The following is a 14574-nucleotide window of genomic DNA, read 5'->3' as shown; positions in this document are numbered from 1 at the left end:
CCACCGTGATCCCAACGGCCCAGAGCCATCCCTCCTAGACCTGGCCGCTTTCCTCGCAAGGGAAGTTAGTAGCCTACGACTGGACACATTCGGGTGGAGTGGATCTAGCCCAAGAGATGGACCTCGGAGGTCCAACGATAACCGCCGGTCAGTGACCGTTATGCACCAGGCCGAGTCAGTGCCGCAGCACAAGAACCACAGCACCCCCCAGACCAAGGGGAAGTGGAAGATTGTATGCCAGTACTGTGAAAAGGAACATTGGCTGTCTCAATGTGACACCTTCAAGAAGCTGACCGCTGACGAGGTGAGTCAGTGGATCAAAGCCAACCGCCGCTGCTTCCGCTGCGCGCACAGCCATATGGCAGCTGAGTGCTGCTTAAAGAAAAGATGCAGCAAGTGTGACGGCGCCCACTTGGAGGTCCTACACGACAGCAACAAGAAGAAACCCGTACCCCCAAGCAGCTCGAGAGTGAACGTCATGTACATGGACTGTAACTGAGTGGTACAATTCCCTGACTGTATTGATAAGTATGGTATCATTAAACCACTACCGCTTTATGTACTTTAACTACTGGCCATACAGTACACAATATATGAATATGATGAACACTTCCCACAATGAAATCGGTTCCAGTCAAAGGTATTAATCAAGTATTTAATGGAGCAAAAGGTACATATGATACTTATATTACATTTGATTGCACTTGTAAGGCAAATTAGTATTCGTAGGCAAATCAACACTGAATGTCCATTCTCTGGTTACGCAGGAGGCAAGTATACAACCTGGCTCTTAGGGAATTATATCTATGGTACACTTAATGATATAGCGGGATATACTGGAAGGGGTCCTCCCGGTTGTAAGCCGGCAGGGGGGGTAGGAGAGCTGTCGGTAGTAGAACGTCTGGTCAACGATATCTAGGGAGACTTCGAGTACAGAAGACAGTGCGATAGACTCTTGATCCGCAGACGAATACAGCTTGGTTCTCTTGTAGGCTGTAGCTCCACAGTAAAGAAAGCTAGGCGGCCTCAGGCTCTCTGAGCGCCGACTCGACCCTGACTCCTCTCGGGGGTAAATCCAACACTCACAGGCGTCGGCGATTATCCGCTCCACAAATCACAGTACCAAAGCAAATATATATTCCAGCCGCACAGGGCTATGCAGACGTCGGGTAGGTAATCCAGTGTACATGTCCATTCGGTCCTCGCCTAGATCTCCTCGGATGAAAGCGCCATGTGGTCGGCCCAGCCTGGATAAGAATCTAGCTAACACGAGGAAGCGTTGGAGATGCTGGTCACTTTAGAACTCTAACCGCACGATGCACCATACACAATAGACTATTATTAACTTAATAGAAATACGTCGCACTCGACGGTACAGTGCCAAACTCTGACAATTCAGTTATTAATTCGCACGCGGTCTCAATGCTATTCTGGGGCCAAACAGGCCATACTTCACCGCACGTCGTATCGTGGGTGAGGCTTCACGTTGGTTACTAAGTTTCTGACTAAGTGCCTCTGTATTCACTTACGCCATATTTATATGCACGGTGAACAAATAGTGCCACTCTCATTTCTGTCGCCGTATCCCTGGGCAGGGCCGGGGCTAGTACAGACATGTCTTGTCGGTAACTTTGAACTTGACTCCGGGGGCTGGTCCCCTGGCGCCTGGTCCTTTGTCCAATAGGAGAATGAACTATTATGGGCTATAGTAGGCTAAAGGGATATTCCGTGTATATGTACAAGGAATATACAAGGGATATCAAACGATATACAAATACTATTCAATATATATCAACAAATAAATATATATACTCGGTTTAATCTGATCCTTCGTAACATGGACCCTGCGAAGAGCGGGAGCTCCGGAGTGCTCTTGAAGGTGGTCCGAGTGATCTTACGCTACGAGGACAAGGTCATGGACACTTACGCCGTCCTAGACGATGGGTCAGAAAAGACTCTCCTCCTCGCATCCACCGCAGCCCGGCTGGGTCTGCGGGGGAGCGAAGAAACAATGACAATCCGTACCATTAGAAGAGACCTGAAGACCATAAAGGGTGAAAATGTCTCCTTCACGATAGCAGCGGTCGGGCAGCCCGAGAAGCAGTATAGCATCACTAACGCCTTCACCAGCCACGACATAGGCCTGTCACAGTACACCTACCCCATCCCAAAGCTGATGGAAAAATACGTGCACCTACGTCAACTACCTATACCGCTCATCGACGACGCCACCCCGACCCTGCTCATAGGATCCGACCACGCACACCTCATCGTCCCAACGAACCGGGTCCACATCGGGCCCAGAGGCTGTCCAGCAGCGGTCGAGACCCGCCTGGGTTGGACACTACAGGGCCCCCTCTCCGGGTCTTCCAGCCGACCGACAGCCACTCGCTGTCTCTACACGAGGATAAACGAAGAAGACACCACCCTCTTACAGCACGTCGAGAGGCTATGGACATTAGACGCGATGCCCTTTAAGAATGAAAAGAAACTCGTTTGCTCAAAGGAAGACACTTATGCCATAACCCTCCTCGAGCAGAGGACAAAGAGAGTCGAGGTCAATGGAGTGATGAGATACGCAACTCCACTCTTGAGGCGAGAGGGTATGCCCACCCTCCACGCCTCAAAAGAAGCGACAGAGCGATATCTACTGAACACCGAGCGGTGTCTAGCCAAAGACCCCACTCAAGCCACGGTGTACCGCGCTGAGATCGACAAGCTGATCACAGCGGGACACATAAAGAAAATTGACATTCAAGAGGCCGACCAGACGATCGAATCTTGGTACGTGCCCCACCACAAGGTCCACCACAACGGCAAGGATCGCATTGTATTCAACTGCAGCTACCAGATCGGACTACAGAATCTGAATAAAGAACTCTTGCCCGGCCCAACACTCGGCCCCTCTCTCCTCGGCGTACTACTACGTTTCCGCCAAGACAAGGTGGCCATCAGCGGCGACATCAAAGGGATGTTCCTGCAGGTGCGACTAGTGGAGGAGGACAAGCCCTTGCTGTGGTTCCTATGGAGAGAGAGGATCAAAGATGAGCAACCATCCATCTACCAATGGGAGGTCCTCCCCTTCGGAACCACATGCAGCCCATGCTGTGCTACCTTCGCACTGCAAAAACATGTGACAGAAGACCCTGAAGCTGACGAGGAGGTCAGACAAAGTGTAGAGAGGAGTTTCTACGTGGACAACTGTCTGCAAAGCGTCTCGACGCCAGAAGAAGCCGAAGCCCTCCTGCTCAAGCTCCGCGCCTCACTGATCAAAGGCGGCTTTGATCTCCGGCAGTGGGCCAGCAGTGACCCTCAAGTACTTCGCAGCCTCTCCCCAGAGACAAAGGCAGCAAGCAGCGAGACCTGGATGGCGACCACCCCAGGTGAAGCACAGGAAATGACATTGGGCCTAGTCTGGCGCTTCAAAACAGACTCGCTCCATTACAAATACACACCCCTGACCACGGAGCAGGGAAGGTCGACCCCTCTACCGACCACCAGACGGAGCGTATACAGAACACTCGCAAGTCAATACGACCCGCTGGGGTGTATCCTACCTTACACCACTCGGGCGAAAATGATTGTGCGAGAGCTGTGGGACAAGGAACAGGGCTGGGACGACCCCATACCCGACCACCTAGCTTCCACCTGGAGAGAGTGGGAGAGAGAACTCAACTCGCTCCAAAATGTGAACATACGCCGAAGCTACTTCCCACCCACAGTGCGGCTGGAGACGTGCCAGATGGACCTGCACGTCTTCAGCGACGCCTCAGAAGTGGCCTACGGTTCGGTGGCTTACTTGCGGGCCCGAGAGGAGGGAGGAGAAATACACACAGCCTTCATCCTGGCTCGCTCAAGGATAGCCCCCCGCAAGCAACAATCGATCCCGCGTCTAGAGCTCTGCACAGCTCTGGTAGGTGCGCAACTCGCCACGCTAATCCAACGTGAACTCACCATCCCGGTGCAAAGAACAATCTTGTGGTCAGACTCCATGACCGTACTCACATGGATCCAGTCCAATTCTTGTAGATACAAGGTCTTCGTGGGAGTCAGAATCACAGAGATTCAAGACCTAGTAGGATCAGCGTGCTGGAGGTACGTGGACACGAAACAGAACCCAGCCGATGTCATCACACGGGGGATGTCCCTAGATGACCTCACACGTCACAATATCTACAGTGACGGTCCTGAGTTCCTCAAGCTCCCGGAGGAAGAGTGGCCTACCCCCACCCCTCGGGAGGCTAGTCAAGAGGAGGCAGAGATCAAGAAATCTATGTTCTGTGGGTTGACGCACACCCCAGTCCCCACTGACCCTAACATAGACGACTGCCTCACCTTTGAGAGTGCGCAGCTAAAGACATTCCTGTGGCACCACCCTGAGGTCCCCCCCACTACCGACATTAACGCAGCGAACTACGAAGAGGCAGAACTCCTTCTGCTACAGCGAGCCCAAAGAGACTCGTTCCCCGACGAGCTAGACTGCCTGCAGGGAACAAAGCCAATCCCGTCAGACAGCAGACTGCTCCACTTGGCCCCCGAGCGCGACACCCATGGCCTCATCAGGGTGGGTGGTCGTCTGAGACGGGCCCCGGACTTAACGGATGACATCAAGTTTCCTATAGTCCTCAACAGCCGACACAAGGTCACTGAGCTCATCATAAAGAAATACGACGAGGATGTGCACCACGCTGGGGCAGAGAGAGTCTTCGCTGAGATCCGACGTCGCTATTGGATACTGCAAGGAAGAGAAGCAGTACGACGCTTCCAGCGGACCTGTCTAGACTGTCGCAAGTGGCGAGCACAGCCCAGTATACCCATGATGGCAGACCTGCCTCCCTGTCGCCTCCGACTCGGCGAGAAGCCCTTTCACTCCACGGGCGTGGACTGCTTCGGCCCGCTCTACGTGAAGAAAGGAAGAGGGACGGAGAAGAGGTGGGGCATTGTATTCAAGTGCATGACCACCCGAGCAATACACATAGAACTCCTTCCGACCATGAGTACGGATTCATTCCTCATGGCCTTCCGGAGATTCACAGCGCGAAGAGGAAAACCGTCTACGTTGTTGTCTGATCACGGGACAAACTTCAAAGGCGGAGAAAGAGAGCTGAGAGAGAGCTTCCAAGCCATGGGTCCAGAACTTAAGACCCACCTCGCTCCTTCTCAGATCGACTTCCAGTTTAACCCCCCGAACGCCCCTCACTTCGGGGGAACCTGGGAAAGAGAAGTACGTTCCATAAAGACAGCTCTGTACGCCGTGCTTGGGGCCCAGACCGTGGCTGAAGAAGTCCTCACGACAGTCCTCACGGAGATCGAGGGAGTATTGAACTCAAAGCCCCTCGGTTACGTCTCAAGTGATGTAGCAGATGTCGACCCAGTCACCCCCAACACTCTCTTGATGGGGCGGCTGGACCCCGCGCTTCCACAGACGGTGTACAGACCCGAAGAAGCGAACGGCCGAAGAATGTGGAGGTACAGTCAAGTATTGGCTGACAAGTTTTGGAACAGTTTCCTCCTCCACTACCTACCGTCTCTCCAAACCCGCCAGAAATGGGTAAAAGATGGAGACAACTTACAAGTGGACACAGTCGTTATGATCATAGACCAGTCACTACCCCGAGCTATGTGGCCAGCCGGCCGCGTAAGCAAAGTGATCACTGGTGCCGACGGAAAGGTCAGAGCGGCAGAAGTTATTGTCCAGGGGCGGACCTACACCCGACCCGTGGCGAGGCTGATAGAGTTGCCGAGGCTCCCTGACTCCCCTGATGACGATCATGACCCACTGACTTTGTAGATTGCCCTACTCCCCACAACAGACATTGAGCAGTTGACTGGACTATTAATCTGTCTTCCTTTAACTAATTAGGTGCGGACTAATTAGGAGGCGGCTGTTGTGAAGGGCCAGATTAAACTGAGAATATCCCTTTATTGTTTGATATACTTTGTATATTATTTATATATATACACGGAATATCCCTTTACCTGCGTTCAGACCAGAGTAATATTCGCTCTCCTATTGGACAGCGCCCCCAGGCGCCAGCGCGCAAGCCCCCAACGGCAAGTTCAAAGACAACTGCAGGCATGTCGGAACATGCCCGGAGTCAGCGTAGTAATACGAGACAAGGACTGAGGTTGGGACTAGATATTCACTTAAGTATAAATACAGCGCAAGGTGCGCACACCGTGCTTAGTCGCTTAGTTCAATTCAGTTACGTTCAGTACCTTACCCACCTTCACCACGAGTCAACGCGCAGTGAAGTGAGCAATCTTGCGTCTAACAGAGCATTGAGAACCGCGTGCGAATAGAATGGTAGAAGTGTCCGAGTTTAGTGAAGTAACGTTGAGTTCGACTTAATCTAATGTGAAGTAAATAGTCGATCATTTATTGTGTATCGTGCGGCCACAGTTCTTTCGTGTGTAGCATTACCCAACGGTTCGTTGTGTCTTTAGCTAGTGCACTTAACACTTTGGGTGCCGGGAGCCGTCTTTAGACGTCTTTGCTGGCCATGCTAAAGTTGCCGGGGGACGCTGTACGTCGTCTTTATATCAATATTTCAAAAATCTGCGATCGGATTCATAATGTCCCTCCGCTGGCCTGAGATCCACCAGCAGGACCCACTGAGCTCTCTGGCGGTTCAGGAGCGCCATCTGGTGGCCGATCGGCGCAAGCGCTTAACAGGAAGCGCACTAGAGGTTTTGCTAGACGTCCGTATTGCTTCCGGCCACTCGGTACATGTCCCGTGACTCTAGCTCGTCACTCTACATAGCGATCGATTGCCAATAACTCGATAAACAACATGATTTGGACGTATATACCATTATACAAGCTGGAGATGGACCGGGTAATAATATATCCCATAATGATAAAATTTCTACTCGACGATGATCGCCCAACGGCGCGCGGAGACTGGGGTGAGTTTCAGCGTGTAACGTTACCGTCTTCGATAATAACTGATATTATCAACATTTGACCCACATTAGATGATTGGTATAACGCTGCCCACGGAATTATAAACGCCCCCTCGCCCATCCGGTCAACATCAGATGACGTGTAGTAACTTCTAGAAGTACGTCTAGTTGGAATTTTTTATATCGCGCTGATTGCCATCAAACTGTATTTCATCATCAATATAATGCATTTGGGGCTATATATCACGTTCTGGAGAAAGCTGCAGAAAGAGATGAAAACATACTTATACATTAGACCATACTTTACTATGAATATGTGAATGAAAAAGTTTAACGTTGCTACACAATGAACAATACATATAGGACTTTGAATGGGCCCTAATAATGGCAATGTAGCAATAGAATTTAAAAAGTTATAGCCCTGCAAAGAAGGGGACTTTCTCCATAGACAAATAGCGCTGGCAATCTATGGTATATCATTAATTTAACCTTAGGCAACCAAAGTGTTAACCAGGCTGTGTGGCCTAAATACGTCGCCCACACCCGAGGAGTCCTAGGCGGAGAACCGTTGGATATGTACACAGGAGAATCGGCGTCGGCGATTGCAGAACCATTCCTGGTTGGATTATATTGATTTGGAACGTGGTACCCGGAGAAGAGCATCGTTGATTTCCACTATCGTTTGGGATTCAACCTTGTGAGGATTACAACTCGGGCCTGCCTCGTGGACGGGGCTGGCTAGCTGTCATCAATGCTGTCGGGCATTTGGATTACAATTATTGCTTTTGCTGCTGATCAAGGGAGTTTACAAGGACCGACTCCTGTACCTGGAGTCTCTTTATTCCTCATTGAATCAGACGGAGTACCCGAACATTCCTCTACCCTCCAGGCCTTACACCCCGGAGGGAACCCATTGTCTCCAGTCGGTACCAGTGTTGCCCTATATAATTGCTACTATACGACAGGTGGTGTCAACTTAGACCCATCGTAGGATTCCTGCTATTCTTAGTGACTCATGCTCTTGACTGACTTTACGTATATTCTTCGCCATACAAGCGCGACCCTAATTCTCATTCTGTAACCTAACGTTGCCTAATAATAATAAATTACCCTCAAATACTATTTCTGTGTCAATGCCGTGTTCTTGTGGGTGTTCACCATATATATTTGATGTACTGTCTGGCCAGTAATTAAAGTACATAACTAGCAGTGGTTTAATCTATCACAATCTTTAATACAGTCAGGGTTTTGTAACCCCTCAGTTACAAGGAGGATAAAAATGTGTTCTGATGTGATGACCCTTCCTTCTTTTATAGTTTCCTTGAAAACAGATAATACGTCTCTCAGGCCTTCTTCATTGTGCAGGCTCAACAATGTGTGTACGAACAGTCAACATGCTCCATTGCTTTACCGTTCTTGTATGTTCAGGCCATTCTTGACTCTGGTTTTGCTGGAATCAGGGTTCGCACAAGGTCCTTGAAGTGCTTAACACTTTGATCGCCATGGTTAAATTCATAATTTACCATCCCTCGCCATCTCTATTTGTCTATGGAGAAGTTCCCCTTCTTTGCAGGGCTATAACTTTTTAAATTGTATTGCTAAATTGACATTATTATGGCCCATTCAATGTCCTATATCTATTGTTCAGGGTGTAGCAACGTTATACTTTTTCATTCACATATTCATACTAAAATACGGTCTAAAGTATAAGTATGTTTTTATCGTTTTTTGCAGCTTTTTCCAGAACTTGATTTATAGCCCTAAATGCATTATATTGATGATCAAATACAGTTTGGTAGGAATCTGTGCGAGATAAAAAATGTCAACTGGATGTGCTTCTAGGAGTTACTACGTATGATCTGATGTTGACCGGATGGGCGGGGGGTCTTTTATAATTCCGTGGGCAACGTTATATCATTCATCTAGTGTGGGTGATATGATCATCAGAGCAGTTATTAAAGAACACGTTGGAAAATAACGCTGGATCTTACCGTATCTTCCTCGCGCCGTTGGGCGATTAGCGTGGAGCAGAGATATTCCTATTATGGGATGTATAAATACCCGATCCATTTCCAGGTTGTATAATAGTATATACGTCCAAATCATGTTGTTTATCGAGTTATTTGCACCGATCGGTGTTCACTGTGTCAAGATGGAGTCCCTCTAACGATAGCGAGTGCCCGGACGAAATATGGGTGAGCACCACTTCATCCACAGATCACTTCCTGTTGGGCGATCTGCCGATCGGCCACCAGATGGCGCTCTTGAACCGTTAGAGAGTTGAGTGGAGCTCAGCAGTATATCTCAGGTCCCCGGGGGAGAAATATGATTTCGATCACAGATTTTTGAAATATTGATATCAAAGACGTGTTACGGCGTCTTCGGCAGAATGAGCATGGCGGGGAATGACGAGATTCGGCGTCTCCGGCGATTAAAGTGTTAAAAGTGCTTGATTTTCTACAAAAGAATGGAATTCTTTGAATTCCTTGAAAACAGCAAATTTTTTAACAAGGTGCTTAAAAAGTCTTTGAAATTCAAGAAATAATTTTATTTTTATTTTAACACATTGAGTGCCACACCCTTCCGGGAAGTGACCCCTTCCGTGCCGGCCTTTAAACCCATGTAAACGTAGTTGTAGTTTGTAGAGCTAAACCTATATTTTATAGTATAGCTATGGGTCTAATAACGCCGTCGAGTCTCATTGAGTTGCTTCTGGTCAACGTGCAAAAAACGATAATTTTTTCATCTGTACATTTCCGTTTTATACCGTTTTGAATATGAATTTAGTTTGGTTGCTTCTGAGTAATTCCAGGGAAAAGACACAAACAGCGTTTTTGTGTAATTCAATAAACACGTTGTCATTTTTCGCCTGATTATCGGATCTTCCTGAAATCAACGTTTAGATCATCATTATTATCCTTCGTCGTGCAACCCAACGGCAAACAGCCATACACATATTCACACTAGAGGCATCCTATCATTAACATATGATAGAATTCTGACCAGTACAGAAATTATACCCCTAAACGCCAAGAACAAATGGGAGCGGGACCTGGAATGTACCTTTGATGAAGATGAATGGGAATCACTATGTGAGTCTGCACTATCTTTTTCATATAACACTCGACATAAACGTATGCAATTTAACATTCTCCATAGAACCTATTTTACGCCGGAAAGACTTCACAGGATGAATGATGCTATCTCTGACCTTTGCCCTAGGTGCTCAATGGAAACAGGTAGCCTGCTCCACATGTTCTGGGAATGTAACAAACTGAGACCTTACTGGGGCTCAATTTGGGAGATTCTCGAAGAGGTCACAGGGTTTGAGATCCCATGTACACCTAAATTAGCATTATTAGGAGACACGTCTGACATTTCTCCAGAAAAGAGAGGCAAGGTGCGGATCATTAAATTGGCCATGATTGCAGGGAACAAGTGTATTGCCATGCTGTGGAAGAGTGCTGAGTCCCCCCCCCATGTCTATGTGGCTTAGTGAAATCTCTTCGTACATGGCATCAGAGAAAATAATGTTCAATCTTAAGAAAAAACCACATCTCTTTGATAAATGCTGGGCTGGGTTAAAGGGGGGCCTGACAGAAAAAGTTTGAGAAGCACTGCCATAGGGAATGAGTCTGAGATCGCTAAAGTGCAATACCGGCCGCATCCAGCTAGATGGCGGTATCGAACACCCTTTGAAACCTTGTATCTTGGCCTGTGTAACGGCCAAATGTCTCCAGTCGCACTTTTTTTTGTCGGGCGAATGGAGCAGTTATAACGATCGGATTGAGAAGCGTCAAATGCTCCCGATGCATGATGTGTGGTGGATTATGTTGGCGACACGACACCAATACTGGGACTCACGATCAGATAATTGCAATATTCTTTTTGGGGTACATCCTAGTGAAGGTAAGGGCTATATGATATCAATCGTGCGTTGATCCAACCATGTCTTCACCTTGATCGCAACGTGTGTCAGGGTTAGAAATTAAATAAAATTAAATTTGCCCCCCTTAATTGATTTTCGGGGGCTTTTTTTGTATTTCGGGGGCACTGAATTTTTATGATAAACGGTTATTAAACATCCTTATCATTTAAAAAATACAACTCAATTAATGACCTCAAACAGTTAACTTCATTTTATTATTTTATTCACATTCACAACACAGCTCATATTGTGAATACATATAAAACCAACCTACAAAAGATAAGCATACTGCAAAAAAAAATAGCTATAAGGGTTGTACATCATGCTTGCTGATTATAGCGATCATACCAATTGTTTTTGTTAAAAGTCAAAATCTGAAATTTAAAGATTTGGTTAAATTAAACAGATGTAACAACCTGAACAACAGAGAGGTAACAGCCTGAACAACATGGAGGTAACGGCCTTAAATAATTAATAAATCGAATCAAATCAAGAGCATGAGGCATCTTGGGGGGCCATAGGGCTTAATGTTGGGCCTCCTCGCCCTATCTCCTGCCTTGAACCACTTCGCAATGGCAGGCTCCAAGTTCATCTCCCCCTCAGGTGGGCCCTCAAGGTAAATTACCATCAAATGGTATAGTGTGGATGTCTCCAGCCTGTTTCGCCAGTCATTTTTAATCCGGTTCATGAGGGAAAAAGATCTCTCCACTTTGGTTGTTGCCAGTGGAAGAACCTCGATTATTTCGAAGAGGTGAATGATATTTTTGAACTCCTCTTTCCAGGTTCCAAACAACCTTGACCGCCAGTTGCCCTGTGCTTATTTTTTCAGCACTTTTTTTAGCCGTGCCCACTCAGCCATTGCTGTGTTTATCTTAGAAATTTAGAACTCTGAAGTGAAAAAATTTGATTGAATATACAAACTTCTGTCCTCAGAGAAAAATTAGGAACAGTGAAAAGTTACTGTTTAACTGTTTATTTTTTTATTAATTTTGTTTACACCCCCCCCCCCCCACTCACACACACAAACACGCACACACATACGCACACTATACATTTCCCTCCGAGGACAGTTTGTTTGTTTATTCAAAAACGACATATTATTGCAAAGTTTGTCCGTGGGAAGAAACAGTTGTTATTGGAGGATAAAAAAAAGAGGGCAGGGCTTGATATCAATTGGAGGCTCTTCAAATTCCAGGAAGGAAACACAGGCATGATTTCTAAACATTAACAGCAGTCTGTTATAATGACATTTTTATAAGCTAACGAATTCCGTTATATTGGACATTTGTATTAATTATATATCAAGCAAAGAACTGAGAAATTTGGCAGAGAGAGACGGCAACATTATCATGGGGTTCAACGTTGCGTGATCGCTGAAACCAATGACAATCGTATAGTATGCAATAGTATGCAACTGCAGAGCCGCAGAGCCAGCGGCGCTCTCAGGTCCGGTCTGGGGACCGCTCAGCAGCGCCACCCACCCAGTGGCTGAATTGCCAATTGCTGAATTGGAGTATTGCACTGTGCGGGCTCAACTGTGAGCTCTGCGGCTCTGCAGTTGCATGCTTCTCGCTAAGCACCAAGCCATTCTCATCAGCAAACCACAGGTCGTGAGGGAATTATTTTCGGAGATATTTAAATATGTCGGACTTCAACAGATTTCCCCGGTAAAAAATATATAATGTATAAATATATATATATAATTAGTAAACTGTCGGGGGCATTTTGTGCCCCCCTTAACTGATTTTCGAGGGCATTTTGTCCATTTTCACTGGCATTTTGCCACAAGCCCCCGTTAATTTCTAACCCCGGTGTGTGTGTAACATTACTCCACAACGTATGCCGTTGGTGACGATCAAAGCATAAAAAAATTACCCCCCCCCCCCACCCTTTCATGCATTCATGATGAAACATAATACCTATGATATATAGATTTGGTTTGGGAATAGTAGCGTGTCCATGTCCAGGCAAGAAACGGCAACGCTTTTAGTAGAATTGATGTATAAGGCTATTACTCAGCCTTTCGGGAATTACCCCAGACAAATCTAAAACCATACTTATATTCACCACGGTATAAGACGGGAATGTATGGATGAAAAAATGTATTCTTTTTCACATATTGAATGATAGATAGTTGATGTCAAGGGCGGCTACGTGGCGTAGTGGGCAAGGCGCTCGCCACGAATGACGGAGACGCTGGGCTTTGTTCGAGCCCAGCGCTCCACATTGCTTTCAGTTTAGCTGGTCGTTCATACTAATACACATTGGCCGTATTAGGGGGTGGGAAACTGATGGGTGGGGATCGGGCGTTGTGGACAGCGACTCCTACAGGTCGGTTGGTGCGCCTGCGCAGTGGAATCAGGAAGTGTCAGGGGCAGCATGAGCCTCCCACGCGTTACTCCTCGCCACTGAGAGATCGAGCTGCGCAGGTGAAAAGATGCGACTGCTGTTACCTCAAGTACCGGAGGGGACTTGTGCTATGTATGACTTAGTCCACATTGCAGCCGGCTTGTGGGAGGCAAGAAACAGCCTTTCGTGACAGGGGAGGGTTGAATTGGATGATACGAAATTGGGATGGGAGAAAAATATAGAAAATGGGAGAAAAAGTGGATAAAAAAAAAGATAGTTGATGTCAAATGGGCCATAGTATTGTATCCATAGCTATAATATAGAATATAATTATAGCTTTACAAACAAGGTGACGCACTCCTATCTTCTTTTAAAGCATGGCAGTGCTACCACGGGGCCCGTCTAATGGCTGGCAGACAATGAGTTAAGCCATAAATATTGGATCCGACTTAAAAAAAAGATATATTACGCATTTAAAATTTAATTGTATCCTTTTAAATGCCCTTTTTAAAATGAAAAAGAGTGCTTGGAAAAGTACTTGAAAGTACTTGAATTTCATTTTGTAATGTCTGTGGGAACCCTGTGGAATGTGTCAACTCGACCGTCTTGTTCTGTCATCCCCCAGCTCTTCATCTTCACAGACGGAGAGGTGTGTAACACCAAGGTGGTCCTAGATCTGGTGAAGACCAACGCCGGTTCTCACAGGTGGGGGTCACACACTGTACTGCATGCATGGACTCACGAGTGAACAGAGACATTGGAAACGACACAGAACTAGGGATGATGGGCAAAACTCACTAAATTACAATTTGATAGTCACTGGGAACTAGTTCAAGTTCTTTATTTGTCAAATACAGAACAATACAGGGGGCATTGCAGGTAATGAAATTATTGTGTTTCGAGCTCAGACTCAACAACATCAATGAACACAAGAATGATAACAATAGGTAGTAGTAGTAACATAAAATAAAATATAAAGGAGGTAAGATAAAATAGTAAATTTTTTATAGAAAGTGTCTTGCTATTCGAAATACTATTGGAAAATTGCCAAGATAAAATATTCCTTTATTGGGGAAATTCGGGTGTCACAGTAGTAATAATAATAAATTAATTTTATATAGCGCCTTACATTAGGAATCTCAAAGCGCTTTACATACATGGCATTATAGCATACAGACAAACACAGTACAGGGACAAACACAGTACATGAACTTTCACAATGACGACATAGTGGGGATAATACAGAGAGAGGGAGACAACTTAGAGACAAGACAGAGAACATTTTTAAATAAATAATAATACTAAAGTATAGGTCTGTACAGATGTGAAAAAGTAAGTGATGCAGGGGTTGGGGGGTCAGGAGTGTGGGTATGCAAGTTTGAACAGGTGGG

General features: G+C 46.5%; 1 protein-coding gene across 3 annotated transcripts in view; it reads left to right on the top strand.

Moving 5' to 3' along the window:
• LOC311224639 (von Willebrand factor A domain-containing protein 5A-like) overlaps positions 1 to 14574 on the top strand; it is a 147376-nt gene that overhangs the window by 74192 nt on the left and 58610 nt on the right. For all 3 annotated transcript variants that reach the window (XM_084309708.1, XM_084309707.1, XM_084309706.1), the window contains exon 10: positions 13809 to 13888. In XM_084309708.1, coding sequence (XP_084165834.1) covers positions 13809 to 13888 — 80 coding nt within the window. The remainder of the gene's footprint in view (positions 1 to 13808; positions 13889 to 14574) is intronic.

The sequence above is a fragment of the Notolepis coatsorum genome (assembly GCF_963971535.1).
Source record: "Notolepis coatsorum genome assembly, chromosome: 3".
NCBI classification, from domain to species: Eukaryota; Metazoa; Chordata; class Actinopteri; order Aulopiformes; family Paralepididae; genus Notolepis; species Notolepis coatsorum.
Note: the sequence above shows the minus strand (reverse complement) of the source record. Positions and strands in the feature narration are given on the sequence as shown.